Here is a 20,356-nt window from a genome sequence, read left to right as displayed (position 1 = left end):
TAGTCTTGTTTTTTTTTTAGATTAAGTACAGACACTTAATTTTCATGAAAAAAAAATCAAGTAAACCATCCAGGACACCCACTGCGAGTGGAAACAGGGGGCTTCCGCCCTCTGCCCCCCTCCCCCCTCCCCCCTCCCCCCTTCCTCACGCCAAGGTGGCCAATGGCGGCCACTGCATTCCCAGAGGAGCCCGAGGTCCTGGGTGGGAGCGCGGGGGGAATCCAGCCTTCCCAGAGAAGGGGAGTCGAATGAGAAACAGATGGGCTCCAATTTCTAAACCGGAAACACTTTTTGTTCCTCCTGGGGGTTGGTTGTTTACTGGCTGTAATCTGACCCCAAAACAGGAGGCAGAGTCCAAAGGGCTGCAAGCCAGGCCTGGACATCAGGGACCAGAAGCGAGTCCGGTGACCCCCACCAGCCTGGGCAGAGAGTGGGAGGCGCTGGGCCGTGTTCCACCCGACTTGGCCCTGGTTCAGGATGACCAGCAGTGCCTTCCAGCTACGGCCTTGTTTCTGGCTGTCTGAGCCTCTGGCTCGGAGAAGCAGCCGTGGCTGGGGCTCTGTGTGGGGCCTTCAGAGCCAGGCTCTGTGGGGCTGAGTGCAAAGGCTACGGATGCGGAATGTAGCCGGCAGGGGACTGGGGTTCTGAAGGCAAGAATCCACATCTTCCGAGTTCCAGTGCCGGTGTGTGTGGTGTGTGTATGTGTACGCACGTGCACACGCACACAAGAACATATGCCCTCTACCACTTGAGCCGGCGCAGCTCCACTTCTGGCTTCCTGATGGTTAATTAGAGATAGGAGCCTTAATGGACTTTCCTGCCTGGGCTGGCTTTGAACCGTGATCCACCAATCTCAACCTCCTGAGTAGGATGGGAGGCGTGAGCCACTGGTGCCCTGCTCACGTGGTCAAGAGTCTCCCAGGTAACAGGGCAGCTCCTAGATAAGTCTTTCAAGATGGGGTTCTAGAAAACACTAAATCCAAAAACAAAACCACAATACCTTTGCCAGACCTTAAAAACGAATCAATATTCCATCAGTGTTTAAATTGATAGAGGAGTTGTGTTTGTTTTGGCTACTCCCATATAAAGCTTGGTGTTCAGAACAATGCCTAGCACACCTTGCTGCTGGATGAAGGAAAGAACACATGGAACTTACGTAACAGAACAATTCTTCCTCCTCCTCCTCCTCCTCCTCCTCCTCCTCCTCCTCCTCCTCCTCCTCCTCCTCCTCCTCCCCCTCTTCGTCATCATTTCTTCTTCTTCTTCCTCCTCCCCCTCCTCCTTGTGGTTTGCTGGAGATAAAGGCTGAATGGGGGGGCGGGCGGGAGGAATCCATCCTCCAGCCTTTGCTCCTCCCTCCCTCCCTCCAGCCTCCCTCCTCACCTCCCATCCGGCCTCACCTGTGCAGCCAGCTTGCTGGGGTGGAAGGGCAGCGGGCACTCGCAAGCCGGTGGGCACGGTGCACACTCAGATGAAGAGCTCTTCCTCTCTTCCCGCTTCATGTCCAGTGCGCAACCGAGAGTCCTTGCACCAAAGGAAGCCGTTATGGAGGCCCCTCTCCCTCCTGCCCCTGCCTGTGCCTCTCGCCTCTCTCTCCAGGCCTCTGCCCCACCCCTGTCCTCCGGAGCCTGGGAGCCTTCCTAACCCCTTCAGAAAGAGGGAGGGACAGCTGTGGGGGGGCTTCCGGCTGGCTTCGTCCTCTGTGATGGGCCCAGGAGGTTGGAAGTTTCCAGGCATTTCAGGACAGCCACTACGTTCGCTCCTCAGGCACATGCACACTGGTAGAGGTGGGGGCTGCTGGGTACCTCATCACAGGAGGTTCCCGATTTCCTTATCTGGGAAAGGAGGTGGGTGACACCAGGGGCTGATCCCTGCCTGTCCCGCCCCCCCCCCATTCTCTTCTGCACACATTAACATGAGAGTGAAGAAATGCATGAGTGAACAAATGAATGTGAGGGTGAGCTAGCCAGGAGCCAGCGGCTCACACCTGTGAACCTTGAGCCACACACCCAGCCCCAATGCTTTGTTTTTGTTTCAGAATAGAATATCCACAGTCTCTCTCTTCCTCTCTCTTTCTCCCTCCCTCTCCCTCTCCCTCTCCTCCCCCCCCCCCCTCTACCAGTCATGGGGCCTGAACTCTGGGCCTGGGCGCTGTCCCTCAGCTCTTCAGCTCAAGGCTAGCTCTACCACTTGAGCCACAGCACCACTTCCGGCTTTTTTCTGCTTATGTGGTGCTGAGGAATCGAACCCAGGGCCTCATGCATGCAAGGCAAGCGCTCTACCACTGAGCCACCTTCCCAGGCTCACAGTATCTCTTTTAAATAAATAAATTGGTAACATCTTAGAATGGACCGCTTTTGGATGCACTGAGGACGTAATTTGGGTCCCGTAAGGACTGGGACTGCATCTGGGGCACGTTGGCCGGTGCTGTAAGGGATGCTCTCTGCTCACTTTTCAAACAGATGCAGACGAGGACCATGTGGGCCTCCTTGTGTGTGGCTCCAAATGGCTTGCTTTACTTCTGAACAGACTGACCAAAGATCATCTCAACCTGAGCATACACCAGTCATGGGGAGGAGGTGAGCAGATGTGTGCTGGCAGGAGAAGGAAGCGAGCACGTGGAAGACTGCCGAATCATCACCTGTCCAGGCGCGATGGGCTATTAATGATTGAAGATAGTACGTCCTAGTGGGAAGCTGTCTGGTGAAGTGAAGCCATTCCTGTACGTCACCTGAGGTGCATTTAGCGATGGGTAACCCTCCGAGTCCTCTCGCCACCCAGATCGAGTTCCAAGTCCATCCAGGAGACTGGGCAATAAAGGAAAAGGCAAGATCGATATCCTGAGTTAGTCAATGCTGGCCTCCTCGGGCCAGTCCATCTGGGAAACTAACTGGGCCACTTGGCCTGACTGTGCTGTGCGGCCCAGGACGACATCGGAATGCTCCTCTCTGCCCTGAAGGAGCAGGAAATGCAATCAGCAGCCTGTTACTTGGCCTAGAGAAGAGAACGCAGGACAGCCAGAGCTCCGGTTCCCAGCGGCCGGTCAGCCCTCCAATCAAGGGCCCGCCAGCTTCCCACACTGCTTCAAGATAAGCTCAGAGGAACATGCGTGGTCAGCTTGACCACCAGCTGCGGCCTGGCTCTGAGCAAGAGTGTGAGTTTGTCACCGGAAGAAAGGGACATCCCTGAAAACAAAGGCGAGCGGAACAGAATTGCAAATACTGACAGCGCGCTCTTCTCCATGGAGAGGTTTAAAACTAATCGCTTGCAGGGCGCTGGTGGCTCAACCTGTAAACTAGCTACTGAGATCTGAGGGTGGAGGTTCAAAGCCAGCCTGGGCAGACAAATCCAACAGACTCTTACCTCTAATTAGCCAGCAAAATGCCAGCATGTCTGCTCAAGCACACACAGGCACAGGTGCACAGGCATGCACGCGCGCGCGCGCGCGCGCACACACACACACACACACACACACACACACACACACACACACACACCACCTCTCTTCCTGCTTTAAGTCTGCCCCCTCCCCAGCCAGCCTCCAGCCAGCCTTGCTCCATTTCCTGTGCATGCCCCCCAGGCAACCCTCGCAGGACTGGCTTCAGGGAGAATTACTTGCTTTAGACTTAAACCATCGGAGGCATGAGTGTGGCCGGGTGGAGCCTGTCCACTCTCCAGGGAAAGTGAGAGAGGGAGAAGAGCTCTCTGATCAGGGCTCTGAGCCAGTCCAGCTAAGATGGGGAGAGGGTTGGGACAGCCAGGCTCCAGTGGCTCACGCCGATAGTCCGAGCTACTTGGGAGGCTGGAGACGGGAGGATTGTGGTTTGAGAAAAAGTGACAACAAACACCCAAGAAGAACCCAGCTGTCCCTGGGCTATCAAGAACTTCATCCACAGAGGACACAGCTACAGGAGAGGCTCGCGGTGCCCTGGAAGTCGCCGGAAGCCCTGCCTCCACGCGCCAGCCGCCGGGACAAGGGCCGGGTGGGCTTAGATTCCACGTGTGCCATGTGCGGACAGAAAACAGAAAAGTTGCTCTGGCTGGGCCCTGTGAATTTACTGATAAGCTCCCCCCACCCGATGTTGAATCTGTGCCTTTGATCTGAGAGGATTTCTGCTGTAGTCACCGTTGCAATCACCACGGGCTCCAAGAAAGAATAGATTCACAGGCATCCATCTGTCTCGTGTGGAAGACACACGGCCTCAAACAAGCAAAGTCTGCTTCTTACCATCTTAAAGGAAACAGCCAAAGACTTAGAAGATCGCCTTGCTCTTGATCTGTTCCAGAATTCCTCCGGGACAAAGACTGAGCTAACTGCCACCAGGCCGTACCTGAAGCCGGGGCTGTGTGAACTCTGCAGACCGTTCTCATCCCCTGCCCCCAATTCTCCCTATTTAACCTGAGGCTGATGTCTGCACCCCAAAGACTGCTGAGGATGTACTCAAGAGCTGTCTTCCCAAGGCTGCTGGGAATAATTCTCTTTTCTGCCCTTTACCATGTCTCTTCTTTATTTGGCATAAGAGGACAAGTAGTTGGGGCTACCGTGGGACTCCTGGACTTCGGGCCTGGGTGTAAGATCCCAGTTTCATGAGCAGTGAAAGCGATGGAGCCAGGCCTGGTCTTTAAAAGGAGCCAGTAGGAAGGGGTCTGGACAGAAGGAGCTGCATGAATTGGGAGTGGCCTTTTCCAAAGAGGAACTGGCAAGCCTAATCCCTCACTCACTTCCTGCCCCACCCTGCCACCCATCTCCTCCTCTTAACCCCAGTCTGGAAGTTGAGCACGTTTCTCCTGGATTTTTTTTTTTTTTTTTTTTTAGGCCATGGGGCTGGAACTCTGGGCCTGGGCGCTGTCCCTCAGCTCTTCAGCTCAAGGCTAGCACTCTACCACTTAAGCCACAGCTCCACTTCTGGTTTTCTAGTGGTTAATTAAAGGTAAGAGTCTAACAGACTTTCCTGCCTGGGTTGGCTTTGAACCATGATCTCCTAAATGTAAGGTCCGCTCCTGGATGGCGAGCAGACTCCACCCTCCTCGCAGCAAAGTCTCCACCCAGTACCTGCGTTACCTAGGCAACTGGGACACCTGGAAGAGGTCACATCTGCATCCGCTGAGGTCACATCTGAATTTGATGTGGCCACACCTTTCCCCGCCTATACCCTAGATAAGGCCTAGCGCAGGCCCAGACACTCTCTTGCTCTTCCTCTTGCTCTTGCTGCTCTCTTCTTGCTCTCTCTGTTCTATTCTAGCTCTCTCTCTGTTCTTTTCTTGCTCTCTCTCTTTCCCAGCCACGTGGAGTGCTAACCTTGCCTGGTCCCATCAGGTCTACTGAATAAACCTACCCCTTACCTGAATACCACGTGAGTGCTGCTGTTCTTACCCCTCTTTCTGCTCTTTTCTAGCTCTTTCCTCTCTTTCCCAGCTCTCTCTCATTCCCAGGCCTTTCCCAGCCACGTGGAGTGCCACCCTTGCCTGGTCCCAGCAGGTCTACTGAATAAACCTACCCCTTACCTGAATACCACGTGTGTGCTGGTGCTGTTCTTACTCGGCTACCTCTTTTTAAAAACCTAACACTAAGATCTTGGCCTCCAGAGTAGCTAGGATTATAGGTGAGAGCCACCAGCCCCTGGCTTCTCCTGGATCTTGAAGTCTATACAGCCTCAAGTCAACAAAGGAATATTAATGGAATGGGCTAAATATTGCATCCTTTCTCCTCAGGTGGCAGGCCCCAATCTCTGGAATCTCTAAATGTTACTTGGTAAGGGGGAAAAATGGATTTTACAAGATGCAATGAGACTAAGGGTCCTTAGGTAGAAAAAAAAAATCTTGGATTATCTGAGCAGATCTTAAATGCAGTCACAAGTATCCTTATAAGGAAAAGACAAAGGGAGATTCCAGATAGACAGCACAGAGTGAAGACAGAATAGAAAGAAAGACACTACAAGGTACAATCTTAAGAGTGGAGGGATATGGCCACAAGCCAGGGCAAGCTGGTCACCACCAGAAGCTGGAAGAGGCAAGGGACAGATTTTCCCCTGGGACCTGCAGAGGGTCCTTGACTTCAGTGTTCTCTGGTGAGGGCTCTGGCCTGCAGATCCAGGGCAGCACAGACTATCATCCTTTGCTTCTGTCCGTTTGTGGTCATTGGTTACAGCTGCAGGAAACTAATGCAATCGCATTCCTCCCGACATCAAGCAGCTCTTTGCCTCCAGGTCTTTTGGAAGGAAGAAGAGAAGGGAGAAAACAGGACGATTTGTTCCTTGCTTTATTAATTTTGCTTGTTTAGTTTTCAATAATTTAGTGCCTCATCCCCAGAGGAGAGGAAGTTGGCTGACACTGGAGGTTCCATCCTAAAGAGTTGCGGGGGCGGGGGGCGGGGGAGGGAATCTGCCCTGCGCTTTTGACAGTGGGCAGGTTGCCTCTCCATGCATGTATTTGATTAAGGCTGCATTATCACACCTTCCTTGGGGAAATTCGCTGGCTTTGACTACCTCCATCCATGACAGGTAACTAGGGGTTCAGTGAAGGTATAAAATCCCCCCTTGTCAGACTTTAGAGCAAACTGGCTAGGCCAGAGCACTGGTCCTCAGTTCTATGAAAGGAAAATGGATACGTAATTTTTCACATAGAAGTTGAAATTAGGCCAGGCACTGGTGGCTCATGCCTGTAAGTCTAGCTACTCAGGAGGCTGAGACCTGAAGATCTCAGTTCCAAGCCACCCCGGGGCAAAAACGTCTGCAAGAATCTTATTACCAGTGAGTCATCAAAAAGCCAGAAGTGGAGCTTTGTCTCAAGTGGCAGAGCACCAGCCTGGGCAGAAAAAGCTCAGTGAGAGTGTGAGGCCCTGAGTTCAAGTCCCGGAATGGGCATTAAACAAAAACAGTAAATAAACTTCCCCTTAGGTTGCCTGGGTGTGTCCCTTTGTATATGGAAAAAGAAGTTAGCAAAGGAGTGCACTCCGCATTTTAGCTAGTATCGTTTAGTTCATATCACAGTCATTGTTCTTCGGTGAATCAGGGACAGAGCCCCTGGGGCAGTGGCTCTGGGAGGGAGGCCTTCCTAAGGAAGGACCGGGACCAGGAGTCTCCTCCAGGGGTGGGGCGAGGTGGGGATTTGTTCAGACAGCCCCCCTACCCCGCTGGTTGCCAATGCCTTCACTTGCTCTTTTCTCCCACAGGGCCAGGCAGGCACACACTAAAAGAATGACAGCGTCATCAACCACGCCCACCCCAGCTGCCTGGGGGTTATTGGGTAGCTATCCTGAGAAAGTGACTAGGACTCGTGGCCTGGAGGGAAACAGCCACACCCCATGCCGTTAGTCAACAGGCTTTGTGGTCCCGAGAGAATTCAGACTGGCTGGGACCAGCTGGTCTTCCCTGCGGGAGGAAGCAGGTAGAGGCTCAGGTGTTAATTCCACCAGTGTCTCCTCCCTCCCTCCCCACTGCTATAAGGTGCCGGCCAGATGAGTAATCTTTCTTCCCTCCGTGGAACACAACCAGATAAATGTTCATAAAGCTCCTCTTGGCTTTCCACACTCAGTACCATCAAAAGCGCCATGCATCTTAATTGCCAGCCCTGCGACCTGGGGCAGAACAATGGAAACCATGACAAAGGTGGTTAAGTACTGGCATCAGGCTGAAGGGTGCCATGTTGGGAGGTCCAGAAGTTTCCCAGGCAAAACAGCCTGCTGGCTTCCATCTGCTTTCCTGCAGGCTGTCTAAAACTGCTTTTGTACTCCGAGCTTTCTCTGTCCCACAGTTTGCCTAAAGGTGGAAGAGAGAGATGCTGAACTCAAACTTTCTAGAGAAACAGCTCCTGCAATTGCAAAGACAATATAGGGAAAGAATGATGAGGGATTTAAAAGGAAACAAGAACTAATATTCAAGGGAAAAAAAATATCCAGGCAGTACCTAGATTTGTGTAGCTCACACCTGTAATCCTTGGGACTCCAGGGGCTGAGACCCAAGGATCAAGATTCAAACTAACCCTGGGGAAGAAAAGGTTGTAAGACTCTATTTCCAAAACAGCCAGCAAAATACCAGACTGGAGGTGTGGCTCAAGTGGCAGAACAGCAGTCTTACATGAGAAAGCCAAAGGAGAGACCAAGTCCTGGACTTAAAGCCCCAGTACCAGCAAAAACAAAAAGAAGAACAAAATGCACAAAACACTAACAACAACAAAAGCAAAAAAAAAAAAAAAAGATGAATACAGGCATATAGTAGATGTTCAATAAATTTGGGTAGTTATGTGTACAGAGCTTTTTGGGTGCCAACGTGATGCTTCCACATACACTCGCATCCAGATCATTTGGCTCTAAGCCAACACATTTGGAAGAAAAATTAGAATATTGGGTCATGTCCCGCAGCGCTTTCCTGAATTAACTCCAGAGACTGGGTCTACCAGGTATGGCTTCCCTATTCTGCTCTTGTCTTTTTTCTCTGAGTTCTAGAAATGCATTCCACTCAGTTTCTTGGGCATCCTTTAGGCTCTGGAAGAGGAATTAATGTTTCTTCCATGTAAAGACACGGTCCTCCGGCCCTCCACATTAATGCTCAATGGCTGCTGCTGCTCCAGCCCTCTTATCTCCCCAGTTCCAAATGTCCCAGGATATTTTTTGAAGGAACACAAGGGGCCACAGGATGACGGAAAATAATGAAAATCATTTCCTCTGGTCACAACATTGGACGCCTTATAAGGCATTGGTACCCTCTTTGTGTACCAGTCACCGTCTCTCCTCCGCCTGTCTCTGGGGAGGACCAGGGGCTGTGGCTTCGGGTACCATCGAAAGTGTTCCATGCCAGGGGATGGCAGTCTATACAGACGAGGCCCGAGGCTGTCAGGGAGAAGCAGTCTGCTGGTCCAGGGCATCTCAGCGAGTAAAGCTCTGGCTATTGGCTTCCATGGTTGGTCCCAGGCCATCGGAGCTGCTTCCCAACCTATAAAGCTGATCCGGGGAAGGTGCACACTCTGTGAGCTAGTGTGACATTGCATGAGTCAGTTCCTTTATTATGCTTAACAGGATGGCTGGTACATAAAAGAGAGCCCAGTGACTGTTATCAATCCACCGATCAGTAAGAGGTACAATAAAGGGCACTTGATGGTTCTCAGGGCCTGTCCCTTAGCTTTTTCACTAGGGGCTGGTGCTCTACCCCTTGGAGGTAAGAATCGGATGGACTTTCCTGCCTGGGCTGGCTTTGAACCTTGAGCCTCAGATCTCAGCCTTCTAGTTAGCAAGGATGGCAGGCGTGAGCCACAGGTACCCGGCTTGTGCCTCCTTCCTCAGGCCAAGGAGGGGGCTGTGTGGTCCAGCTATGGCGGAGCTCTCTGATGGTTCCCGCAGCCATGCGCAGCCTTCCTTGGCTGTGCCAGTCTTCTTCCTTGGTTTCCTTCGGTGAACCTGATGCTCTGACCGTCTAAAAACCACTCCTATGACTAAAAAGGCCCCCAGGCCTTCCTCCCTCCTTCCTCCTCCTCGCTCTCCCTTCCTCTCTCCTTTCCCCTCTCCTCCCTCCTCTCTCTCCCCTCCTTCCTGTCCTTCCTCCATCCTCCTCTCTTTCCTCTCTCTCTTCTCCTCCCTCCTTCCACCCTTCCCCCCAAAGGTGAGAGGCCCCCTCCCCCTTCCTCCCTTCCCTCTCCAGGCTGGGTGCCCCCCCCCCCCCGCCTTAACCCTACCCTGGGTTTCGCGGGGTGTTGTTTGTTGTTGTTGTTGTTGTTTGCTAATAAAATAAAATTAAGCTTGGCCTTGGGATCCACTGATGTCATCCAGGGTCGTGGAGCTCCGCCCTAGGCGCCACCGAGGAGCAGCGGAAGCCTGAGCCGGGTTGCAGTGCCGCCCGGTACGCACCCCAGGAGCGGCCCGGGGCGCGGGGCAGAGGCGCACGCGGGCCGGGCTCAGGGCCCGGACGCCGCCGTCCCTTTAAGAGAGGGGCGGGGCCGGGCGCCGGCGCGGCAGGCCCCGCCCCCGGCGCGGCAGGCCCCGCCCCCGGCGCGGCAGGCCCCGCCCCCGCGCCCTCTCCCTTTTATCCATTCAGAAATTACTCGTCGCGAACTCCGGGCCGGGCGGGCGGGAGGCGGCGCGGAGGACGCGGGCGGCCGCGGGCGCAGCGCGGGGGCCGGGCCGGCCGGCGGAGCCGCCGCCCAGGCGAAGGGCTCGGGGCCGCTCCAGGAAGCGCCGCAGCCTCCGCCGCGGGGACGCTCGGGCGCCCCCCCCGCGTCCCGCCGCCCGCGCCCGACCCCGAGGCGATGGCCGGCCGCTGAGCCCCGGCGCCGCCCGGCATGGCCGCGCGCGAGGAGCTGTACGGCAGAGTCGCCCCGCGGAGGAGCCGCCAGCGCCCCGGCACCGTCAAGCACGGCTCGGCCCTGGACGTGCTGCTCTCCATGGGCTTCCCCCGCGCCCGCGCGTGAGTGGCCGGCGGGGCAGGGGCGCGGGGCAGGGGCGCGGGGCGAGGGGCGCGGGGCGCGGGGCAGGGGCGCGGGGCAGGGGCGCGGGGCAGGGGCGCCGGGCAGGGGCGCCGGGCAGGGGCGCGGGGCGCGGGGCAGGGGCGCCGGGCAGGGGCGCGGGGCAGGGGCGCGGGGCAGGGGCGCGGGACGCGGGGCAGGGGCGCGGGGCAGGGGCGCGGGGCAGGGGCGCCGGGCAGGGGCGCGGGGCAGGGGCGCGGGACGCGGGGCAGGGACGCGGGGCATGGGCGAGGGGCGAGGGGTGCGGGGCAGGGGCGAGGGGCGCGGGGCAGGGGCGCGGGACGCGGGGCAGGGGCGCAGGACGCGGGGCAGGAGCGCGGGGCGAGGGGCGCGGGACCCGGGGCGAGGGGCGCGGGGCAGGGGCGCGGAGCGAGGTACCCGGGGCGCGGGGCGCGGGACGAAGGGCGCGGGGCGCGGGGCGAGAGATGCGGGGCGAGGGGCGAGGGACTCGGGGCGCGGGGCACGGGGCGAAGCACGCGGGGCGCGGGTTCCGGGCGCGCGCTCGGCCCCGCGCAGCCCCCGGGCCCGCGCCTCGCGGGGTGGCGCTCCGCCCGCCGCCCGCGACCTGTTGGGGCCCGTAGGGCGCGTGGGGCGCGGGACTCGCCTGGGGCAAGGGGGACGGGGGAGCCTCAGGCGCGAGTCCCAGCCGGGGTGCCCGGCGCCCCGCGGGCGGCGGGACGAAGCGGTTCCCGGGCGCGCGCCCCGAGGAGGCGGGGTCCCCGGAGGACGCGGGCGTCGCCCCCCCCCAGGAGATCGGGGCCGCCGGGGGAGCCACGCGCACGGCCGGGCCGGGGCCCTGGAGAGCGGCCAGCTCCGGGGGCCGTGCTCGGGTCCGGCCTCGCTCCGGGGAGGAGGCGCGGGCCGCTGGTGGCGGCGCGGGGATGGGGGGGCGGCGACCCCCTCCCCGGGGCCCAGAGTCCTCGGCGGGGCGGGCGGCGGCGCGGGGTCTGCGGGGTGGGCAGGGGGCGCGAGCCTTCGCTCTGGTTCCTCTCCGAGGCTGGGCCAGGGAAGGGCGGAGGGGGGCGCAGGTGGCTCTGGGCGCATCTGGGACGAGGTGACTGCCGGTGTCCGGCGGCGGCGGCGGCGGCGGCGGCGGCGGCAGCGGCAGCCCTGGGCGGCATCCCCGGAGCCTGCGGGCCCCCAGCGCGGGGCCGGGCGCGCCGGGCCGCCCTCCTCCCGCGGTGAGCCCGCGCGCGCTCCGGCGCGCAGCCAGGCCTGGCCTGGCTCATTCTCCGGTGACATCACCTGAACTGCGGAGTTGGCAGGTTTTCTCCAGAAGGGTCGGGTGGATGGAATCTCCTTTCTCCTCTGATTTTCTTCTCCCTCTGCCCCTGGTGAGCCTCCCTTATTCTTTCCTACTTTGGCCATAGCCTTTGTTTGTTTGTTTATTTAATTGCAGCCACAGGGCCCTGTACTCTCCCTTGGTGTCTTTGCTCAAAGCTGGCGCTCTCCCACTGCAGCCACAGCTCCACCTCTGGCTTTTGCGTGGTCTCTTGGAGATAAGAGTCTCATGGACTTTTTCTCTCCAGGCCTGGCACCATGATCTTCAGACTTAAGCCTCCGGAGTCGCTAGCTAGAATTAAAGGCGCCAGTGCCCAGGACATAACCTCTGAGTTGAAGCGAACTCCTTCATTGAGTATTTCCCCCGGGGCCGCCAGGCTGGAGTGGTGCTGGAAGTCAAGAATGAATTGTGATTTCCAAGCCCGGGGGCTTCTGCCCTGGATGCCCAGAATTACAGGGAGGAGGGAAGGTGGGCACACAGGGGCCTGTCCCTTGTGAGTCCTTCCCGAAGATGCGGAGCTCCTGAGCCCTGGAGGAAGGGAGGAAGCATTCTGCTAGCATAGTCCCAGGCCCCTGCCGTTTCTGAAATGAGGTCAACATTGAGAACTTAAATTGTTTAATAAAGGGAAGAGATAACTTCCCTGCTGTCTTTCTGTGCAATGGGCTTTCCAGGAGCCTTGTCCTCCTGCAAGGACTCCAGGGGCCTGGTCCTTGTCCCGACAGCTGAGGGTGATGGGCTGATTTTGGCTTGTTCCAATCCTGACACCTCGGAGTAGCTAGCATCCACTGAGTTCTTACTACTTTCTACTCCAGGCACTGATTTCATCTTTATGATCCATTCTGCGTTCCACACAACACACCGCCGGAGGCCACCATGTGCCTCTTCTGTGAGTGGGGAAACTGAGTTTTGTGTAGAATTTATATAACTTGCTGAAGGTCATCATAGTAACTAGTGAAGCTGGGATTCAAACCCAGACCGTGGAGACTACACGTTTAGGGTCAAAGATGTGCCCCGCTCACTGTGGAGAAATGCACAGGGCTGTTCCTAGCACACAGTGGGCAGCTGCTGTAATGAATGATGACCCAGTCGGTGGCTTCAATCCCCAGAAATGCACAATTCTAGGGCCCGACATTCAAGAACAGTCTCTGTGGCTGAAATCAAGGTGTCCAGCCCAGCATGGTGGCTCGTGCCTATAATCCTAGCTAATTGGGAGTCCGAGATTGGAAGGGTCAAGATGTCCAAGGCCAGGCAGATAAAAAAGTTCCCAAGTCGACCTCCCCCCCACCTCAACCAATCGCAGAGCCGGTGTGGTGGCATGCACCTGTCATCTGAGCTAGGGTAGGAGGTCTATATAGAAGGCCACGGTCCAGGCAGGCCTGGCAAAAAGGATGGCTGTATTAGAAATAACGGAAGCAAAAAAGGTCTAGGAGGTGGCTCAAGTGGTAGAGCACCAATGCTAGATTCTGAGTTCAAATCCCAGTGTAGCATATATATATATATACTACATATATAATATGTATTACGTATTATACATATATTATATGTACATATATGTATTATACAATATTATATATGTATCACAGGGCTTCATATTTGCTAGGTAGTTTTCTTCTTTTTTTTTTTTTTCTTTTTTGGTCCGGTCATGGGGCCTGAACTCTGGGCCTGGGCGCTGTCCCTCAGCTCTTCAGCTCAAGGCTAGCACTCTACCACGTGAGCCATACCGCCACTTCTGGCTTTTTTCTTTTTGCTTATGTGGTGCTGAGGAATCGAACCCAGGGCCTCAGGCATGCAAGGCAAGCGCTCTACCACTGAGCCACCTTCCCAGCCCCTTCTTTTTTTTTTCCCCTCCTTTTTTCTTGAGATAGGGTCCCAGGCTAGACTTGAACTCTTGATCTAATTGCTTCAACTTTCCGAGTGCTGGGATTGCATGCCAGAGTCATTCTATTCAAATATGTGCCATTTCTTTTCTCCCCCTCCTGTTTTTGTTTTTGTTGTTGGGTTGTTGTTTGTTTTGTTCTAGGTCAGCCTTGAACTCCTGATCCTCCAACCTCAGTCTCCTGCACTGCTGTGTTTAGTGGCATTCCCATCACATCTGGTTTTACTTAGCATTTTTTAATGATTAAACAAAAAAAGTGAGAATCCTTCCTTGCAGCTTTGACCCTCTCACCCCTGTCTGATAGTAACTTGGGACACGTGGATCCCTCTTCATTCCCTGCTCCTGACTCCGATAAGCTCCATTTGCCTCCCAGCCCCTATGAGATAACCGTTTTTAGATTCCTCTGGCATATTTCACGTAACACAACCGTCTCCAGTTTCATCAGTGGTCACTGCTTACAAGATTTTTTTTTTACAACTGACTAGTATTGCACCTAGTATAAATGTTTCTATGGCTGCATTTAGGGCCCACTTGGATAATATAGAACAATCCCCCCATCTCAAGACAATTAGCCACACCTGCAAAGGTCCCACTTTACCAGGTGAAGCACTCACAGGTTAGAAGGATGAGGATGTGGCTAGTGTTTGGGGACTGTTTAGACTCTCATAGTTACTACCCCTTCCTACCAAAGAGAAGGTATGGCTGGGTGGATTTTTCACTTTCTTCTATTTATTTTCGTGGTGCTAGGGATCAAACTCGGGACCTGTATGCGCCACACAAGCACTCTATCACTACCGGCTTCCTCTGTCTTTCTCTAATCTTGCCTAGAAGGTGAAGGGCTCTCGGAGTCATCGGATGGTGTTCAGCTCCCTGAGCAGGCCGAATCGTCCTTCCAGCCTCTCACCTTCATGCTTCCATCCAGGAGGCCTTTGTGGTCGTGTGCTTCACCACTGCAGTCAGGGAGGGGAGGGGCTTGTGGCTTCCTTTTAGAGTGGAGGAGGGCATCAGGCTCCTCCTTTCTCACACCAGAAGCCTGGAGGCTGGAACAGGATGAGGACACTGGGCAGGATGGACCCATGTGTCTAGGGTGGAGGACAAGGTTGCAGTGCCACTGGCAGGGACAGGCAGGCGTTAGGAGCTTGGCCTTCTGATGGGGAAGCAGACCTGGGGTCTGGGTTCCCCCCTGGGGGGTGTAGCAGCAAGAAGAGACACTTTGCCAGGGACTGGTGGCTCAGACCTCTATCCTAGCTATTCTAGAGAGGTTGAGATCTGAGGATCGCAGTCTGAAGCCAGACCAGGCAGGAAAGTTTGTAAGACTCTTATCTACAATTAGCCAGCAAAAAGCTGGAAGTGGAGCTGTGGCTCCTCAAGTGATAGAGCTCTTGCCTTGAGCACAGAGACTCAGGAACAGCGCCTAGGCTCCAAGTTCAAGCCTCAGGAATCAGTGCATGTACACCCACGCTCACACACAAAGGATCTGGGTGGCTGGCAGAGGATGGACCAGGACAAGGCTCAGGTTCCAGCCTGTGCCGTGCACTTCTGGAAAAGGCACTTCAAGTGCCCACAGGGCCTCGCTGCTGGAGGCGCCCCAGGAGAACAGGGCCTGTCAACACCCCGTCTTCCCCTCCTGCCGGCTGATCACAAGCCTCTAGCCTGGCCTCTCTGGCTTCTCACTTTTGTGGAGCTGGGAGCTGCACTCTAGCTTGTTCATCCCTGGGAGAACTTTGGTCAAACTTCAACACTGCTGCAGAACACACTTGCAGGAAGAGGAGGAGAGAAAAGTAAAGAGATTGGCAGGCAGACTAATGGACAGAGTGAATGACGTGTGCCCTAGATCAGACAGGAAGGAAACGTTCAAGGGGTCCGAGCAGCCTTGCCCTTCCCTTCCCTTCCCTTCCCTTCCCTTCCCTTCCCTTCCCTTCCCTTCCCTTCCCTTCCCTTCCCTTCCCTTCCCTTCCCTTCCCTTCCCTTCCCTTCCCTTCCCTTCCCTTCCCTTCATTAATGAGGTTGCATGCCAAAATCTCTAAATATAGAAGTCCCACTTCCTCTAGGCCCCTAAAGCTAGAGAAGGGAGGGGAAGGCGCGGGGAGCCTGGGGCCAGGCCCTGAGGAAGAAGGGGCCTCCGGGACAACTGGCACCTGCACCTGCACCTGCGGCCGGGAACTCTGCCGGGAGCCGTCCTTACACACCTGACCACGCCCACCGGCGCCAGCGTCTCCGGCTGCCCTCTATGGCTTTGGGGAACAGATGCTCACGATTCTCTAGCCGGGTCCTTGGCACACATCACTGAATCTGAGAGGTCCTTGCTGGCACAACCTTGACCTGATTGTTTTTATTATTTATTTGGTTTTAAGGCCACTTGTGGCTAGAACTTTGTCTACTGCAGATGGCTGTCATGTCTTCACTCAGGAATCAGATACGTGTTGTCTGAGAGAAGCCAACACAGTCATCTCGGCGGCTGTGGGTGTAGATCAGTGGTGGAACACTTGCCCCCCACCTATCCTCCTCTTCCTCATCCTCAACACCACCAGCATGGCAGTAGTAACAACAGTCACGGGAAAGAAACCATCAGGCATCAGATACTTGGTTGTAGTTCTGATTCTTGTTGATGCTTGTAGGAGGTGCTAGGGTTTGAACACGGGGCCTTGTACTCGCCAGGCAGGTGCTCTATCATTTGAGCCGCTCTCAAATCCTTTATGTTTTTATTCTCCTCATTTCCTCAAATAGTCTCTCTTTCTGTAAGACTGGACTGGTTCTCCTATTTACACATCCTGCATGCCTGTGATGTCAGACACGCACAGTCACGCCCAGCTAGTCTCTGGGACGGCCTTGAGTCTGGATCTTCCTGATCTTGGCCTCTGAGGTTCCTGATGCTTGACGCTTTTAGGTCTTCCGCGGAACCCCTTTTCCTCAATATCCTGATACGTTCAGGTGTGTGTCAGAACCCGTCCTGTTCACCTAAGAGGCTCTGCGCACAGACAACAGAGGGAAATGGATACGGAAGGGCTTGGAGAAATTAAAGCTAGAAGCTAGATACTGGCACTAGTATGGTACTGTTACCCTGCGCTGGAAGGAGGGCAGGAGGCACAGTGGGGGGTGGGGGGAGTGGACGGGGCTGTTTTCCTCCAAGAGTATTTGAGCTGTGTCTAGTTGAGGAGTGTGGCGGGGGCAGAGGGAAATTGCTGGAATGAGTGCCGTCGACTTGGCTGCGGGCGCTGGGCAGTTAGCCATGCCTCACTGCCCAAAGATAAAGGCAGCGCAAAGCCGGCTCTGCCCCAGAGGAGCCCAGAAGCAGCCTGCAGAGCCAGGAATTCGAGAGTCTGGTTTCACTCGCTCTCTGCAGCTTACCTGTTGGTGGACACTGGAGCCTCTGGAAGCACTCAGGTGAAGCCAGTAACTCTGAAAGGTAGCTGGTTCTGGCCCCAGCCCTGGGCCTGCTTTCCCAGGAGCCTCTTGGATGGAAAACACAACCCTCACCCCCCAGCTGAAGGGGGGGGCAAGGTGAGGAAGCCTCTAATCTCTGAGCTGCTCTCCTGCAGTCTAAAAGTTGCCGTGATGCGCACTGAGTATCTCAGTGCACCGTCTGCATGCCTTGTTTAGGAAGGAGGAGACTCAGGCTCTGAGGGGTGCCAGGACTCAGCCATGATCATATAGTTTAGCGCTGACAGAGAGTTGGGGGGCGGCGGAGGGGAGAGGGAGTCTTCTAGTTACATTAGAGGTCCCAGTTGAAAAGGGAAAACACTATAACCCCTAGCTACTCAGAAGGCTGAAATCCAGAGGATCTCCTCAATTCAAAGCCAGCCCAGGCAGAAAAGTCCAAGAGACTCTTAACTCAAAAATAAAATAAATAAATAAAAGTAGGGCGGTAGGTAGAGTGCCAGCCACCTGAGCAAGCACCGGAGCTCTGATTTCAAACTCTGGCAAAACATGCAAAAGGAAGAGAAGAGGGAGGGGGAAGGGAGGCCTTAGCCAGCAAGCTTTCTTAAGCTTTTTGAGATGTAACTTACATATAGCTCATTAAACCTACCTAGAGACAGATGTGTTTGGACTAATGAATGTACCTCTGTGATCAACACATCCATTGTCCCCAGATGTTTTCCCTTTGCCACCCGGCCCCTCTCCGCCTGGAGCCCTGTCTACCCTTTGTCACCGTAGACCGGTTTGCATCTTCCAGACCTGCCTGGTGCAAGCAGCAGTGTGCAGGCTGCATGGGGCACATACTGGCTCCTTCCTTCAGCCCAGCACCTTTGACTCTGTGCTTCGCCGTGCGCCTCTTTCATTTGACCTTGAGCTGTCTCAATGTGCTGCAGGCGTGTGACCCCCGGCACACAGCTGCTAGGAAAATTCCCGGATATGCTCCAATTTCTAACAATACCTTTGGTTTTCAGACCACTGTTAGCTACTGTGATAAAGCGGATTCACTATCAAGTCTCAGGCACTGGAAAGGGATGAGGAAGCGGGTTTGGAAGACGACATACCCAAGTGTGGAAGAGCATGGCCCCGTGTCTCTCTCCTGTGGTTTTGGCACCAGGGCCGGGAGAAAGAGACAGAGAGCAGAACCAGTGCTCCCATGCGAGCTGTGATAAATGGCTGGGTTTATGGACTCAAAGGGGCACCATCTGCCTGACTGCTCATGACCCACAGATAGAGAAATAGCGTCAGACTCCAGTCCTGGCATGCATGCATGCATGTGTGTGTGTGTGTGTGCGCGTGTGCATGTGCATGTGCACACACGTATGAGAGAGAGAGAGAGAGAGAGCCCTCCCTGCCCTGTGTTGGGCCTACCCCCACGCAGGACACAGTGTTCCTCCTGGGGACAGAAAGTGGCTTTGTCACTGGAAGATTCCCTAGGGGACCCTGGGATTGTCCCAGAGTCTTCTAGGAGAATCTCTGCTCCTTCTCCTTTGAGGCGGTCCTGAGCCAGGGTCCGGGGCACATTTCAGGTAGCCCCTTTCCGTGGCTCCATCCACTCTGGGTCATGCTCCGGCCTCCAGCCTGTGTGAAGATGGAGGGCAACCCCTGCTGCACGAAGGCCCCGATAGGGCCTGCACTCTTGTACCCAGTGCCCTTCACCAGGGGCCCCTGCACCCTGGCCTTGGCCGCTTGCTCAGGTGGCCGCACCTGCGACCCTTTCCTGTAGAGAGCTCTTCTGTGCTTGTTGGACCTGAATACGTAAGGCTTGGGGAATGTCCACAGGCTCAGGGGCTTGCCTGGCCTCTCTGGATGGTGGCCTGTCCTTCTAGAGCATCAGGGACCCTGATGGAGGGCAGAAGGAGTTGAATGAGGTCGCACCTCCGCGGTGACCCCGTGCCCATGGGCGATGCCAGGACCCAGCATGGCGAGGCCTTTCTGTGACCGTCCCGTGTGCGTTTTCACCTGCGCTCTTGCCTGGTCTGCCTTGGTTTGGTTTGCTACGGCGTTTTACTGTCCACTTCTCTTGCACTGCTGCAAAGAGAACCCTTCAGGACTACTGATAAGCTAGAGAGGAAAATACATGGAAAGGGAGAGGGGTAGGCAGCAATTACGGCGGCGGGGTGTCCACGAGCAAGCGTGCATTAGGATAATTTCCAAATTGGTGCCTAATGTGCTTTTTTGCAAAACACAAGTGAGTTCAAGCAGAGAGAGACAGAGGAGCCCTGAGCTCTGGTACAAGCTTTCCTCGCGGGCACCTTTGTGATGAAGCCGCCCTCTGGGCTCTGTGCACTCACCCGCCGTGTGTGTAACACTTGCCGTCCTTCTGGAAGCGTAAACATTCCTGTCCGTGGCGGTGAACTCCAGGCCCGGGCCGCTCCCACACCGAGTGGGCAGCTGAGAGATGCGGGCCTCGGGGCTTCCCGGCAGCCTTCAGCATGCCCAGAGAGAGCGGGCAGCGCCGAGGGCCAGGACCGCCCCACACTTCCTCCACACTGTGGTGTGGCTGGAAAACCTTGTCCCTGGACCGGGTAGCAGGGTTGTTGAGAATCCCGCCTCCACGCCCACTGTTCACCAATCCTCAAACCCGTGAGCACCGCACGGCCGACCCCATGACCCAGACACAAGCCACCGTCAAATCACAGAAGCACTGAAAACACCGTGTAAGATCACCCTCGCGCTCTGCATACAAGGTGTCTGTGACACACAAATGAACTTAGTGATTCAGCTCCAAGATGCCACAATGGGAATTTGCAAATATTACAACGTATAAAGAAATTTGAAATCTGAGATCCTTCTGGTTCCAGGCATTATGGATGAGGGATGCTGGAACGGCACATACAAGTCTAAGATACTGCATGGGGGAAAATAACCAAAACAACCTCCACAGCTAAGAAGCTCAGAAGGGCTTAGCTGTAGCTGGGTGCTGGTGGCTCAAGCCTGTAATCCTAGCTACGCAGGAGGCTGAGATCTGAAGGATGACAGTTTGAGGCCAGCCTTGGAAGAAAAGTTAGCTAGACCTCATCTCCAAAGTTACCAAGGAGAAGCTGGGCTGAAGGTGTGGCTCTAGGGGTAGAGTGCCAGCCTACCAAGTACAAGGCCGTGAGTTCAAACCCCAGGTGGGCAAAAAAAGTAAGTAAATAAATAAAAAGGAAAGAAAGAGAAGAAAGGTGGCTGCATGTGTGAATATAGCCTAGATGATCTAACACTCCTTTAAAAAAATTAATATAAGCCCAGCAAATGGGGTGAGCTTTTAAAGATCCAGGAGCTAATCTGGGGTGACAGTAGAGCCTGCAATTGCTCCCTATGAATCTAGACCACAATTTTTTTTTATT

At 55.3% G+C, this 20,356-nt stretch overlaps 1 protein-coding gene across 4 annotated transcripts in view; it reads left to right on the top strand.

The window, feature by feature from the left end:
- The first annotated feature begins 10,234 nt into the window (after positions 1 to 10,234).
- Positions 10,235 to 20,356, top strand: part of LOC138810165 (ubiquitin-associated and SH3 domain-containing protein B) — a 77,130-nt gene continuing 67,008 nt past the window's right edge. The window contains exon 1 of one of the 4 annotated variants that reach the window (XM_069997345.1): positions 10,235 to 10,394. In XM_069997345.1, the coding sequence (XP_069853446.1) occupies positions 10,270 to 10,394 (125 nt within the window). In that variant the 5' untranslated portion in view covers positions 10,235 to 10,269. Of the gene's footprint in view, positions 10,395 to 11,767; positions 11,787 to 17,074; positions 17,112 to 20,356 lie in introns of those variants that run through there. The other 3 variants (XM_069997351.1, XM_069997360.1, XM_069997367.1) reach the window with 3 other exon arrangements.

Source organism: Dipodomys merriami, unplaced genomic scaffold (assembly GCF_024711535.1).
Source record: "Dipodomys merriami isolate MVZ:Mamm:240054 unplaced genomic scaffold, mDipMer1.0.p SCAF_103, whole genome shotgun sequence".
In the NCBI taxonomy this organism is placed as follows: domain Eukaryota; kingdom Metazoa; phylum Chordata; class Mammalia; order Rodentia; family Heteromyidae; genus Dipodomys; species Dipodomys merriami.
Note: the sequence above shows the minus strand (reverse complement) of the source record. Positions and strands in the feature narration are given on the sequence as shown.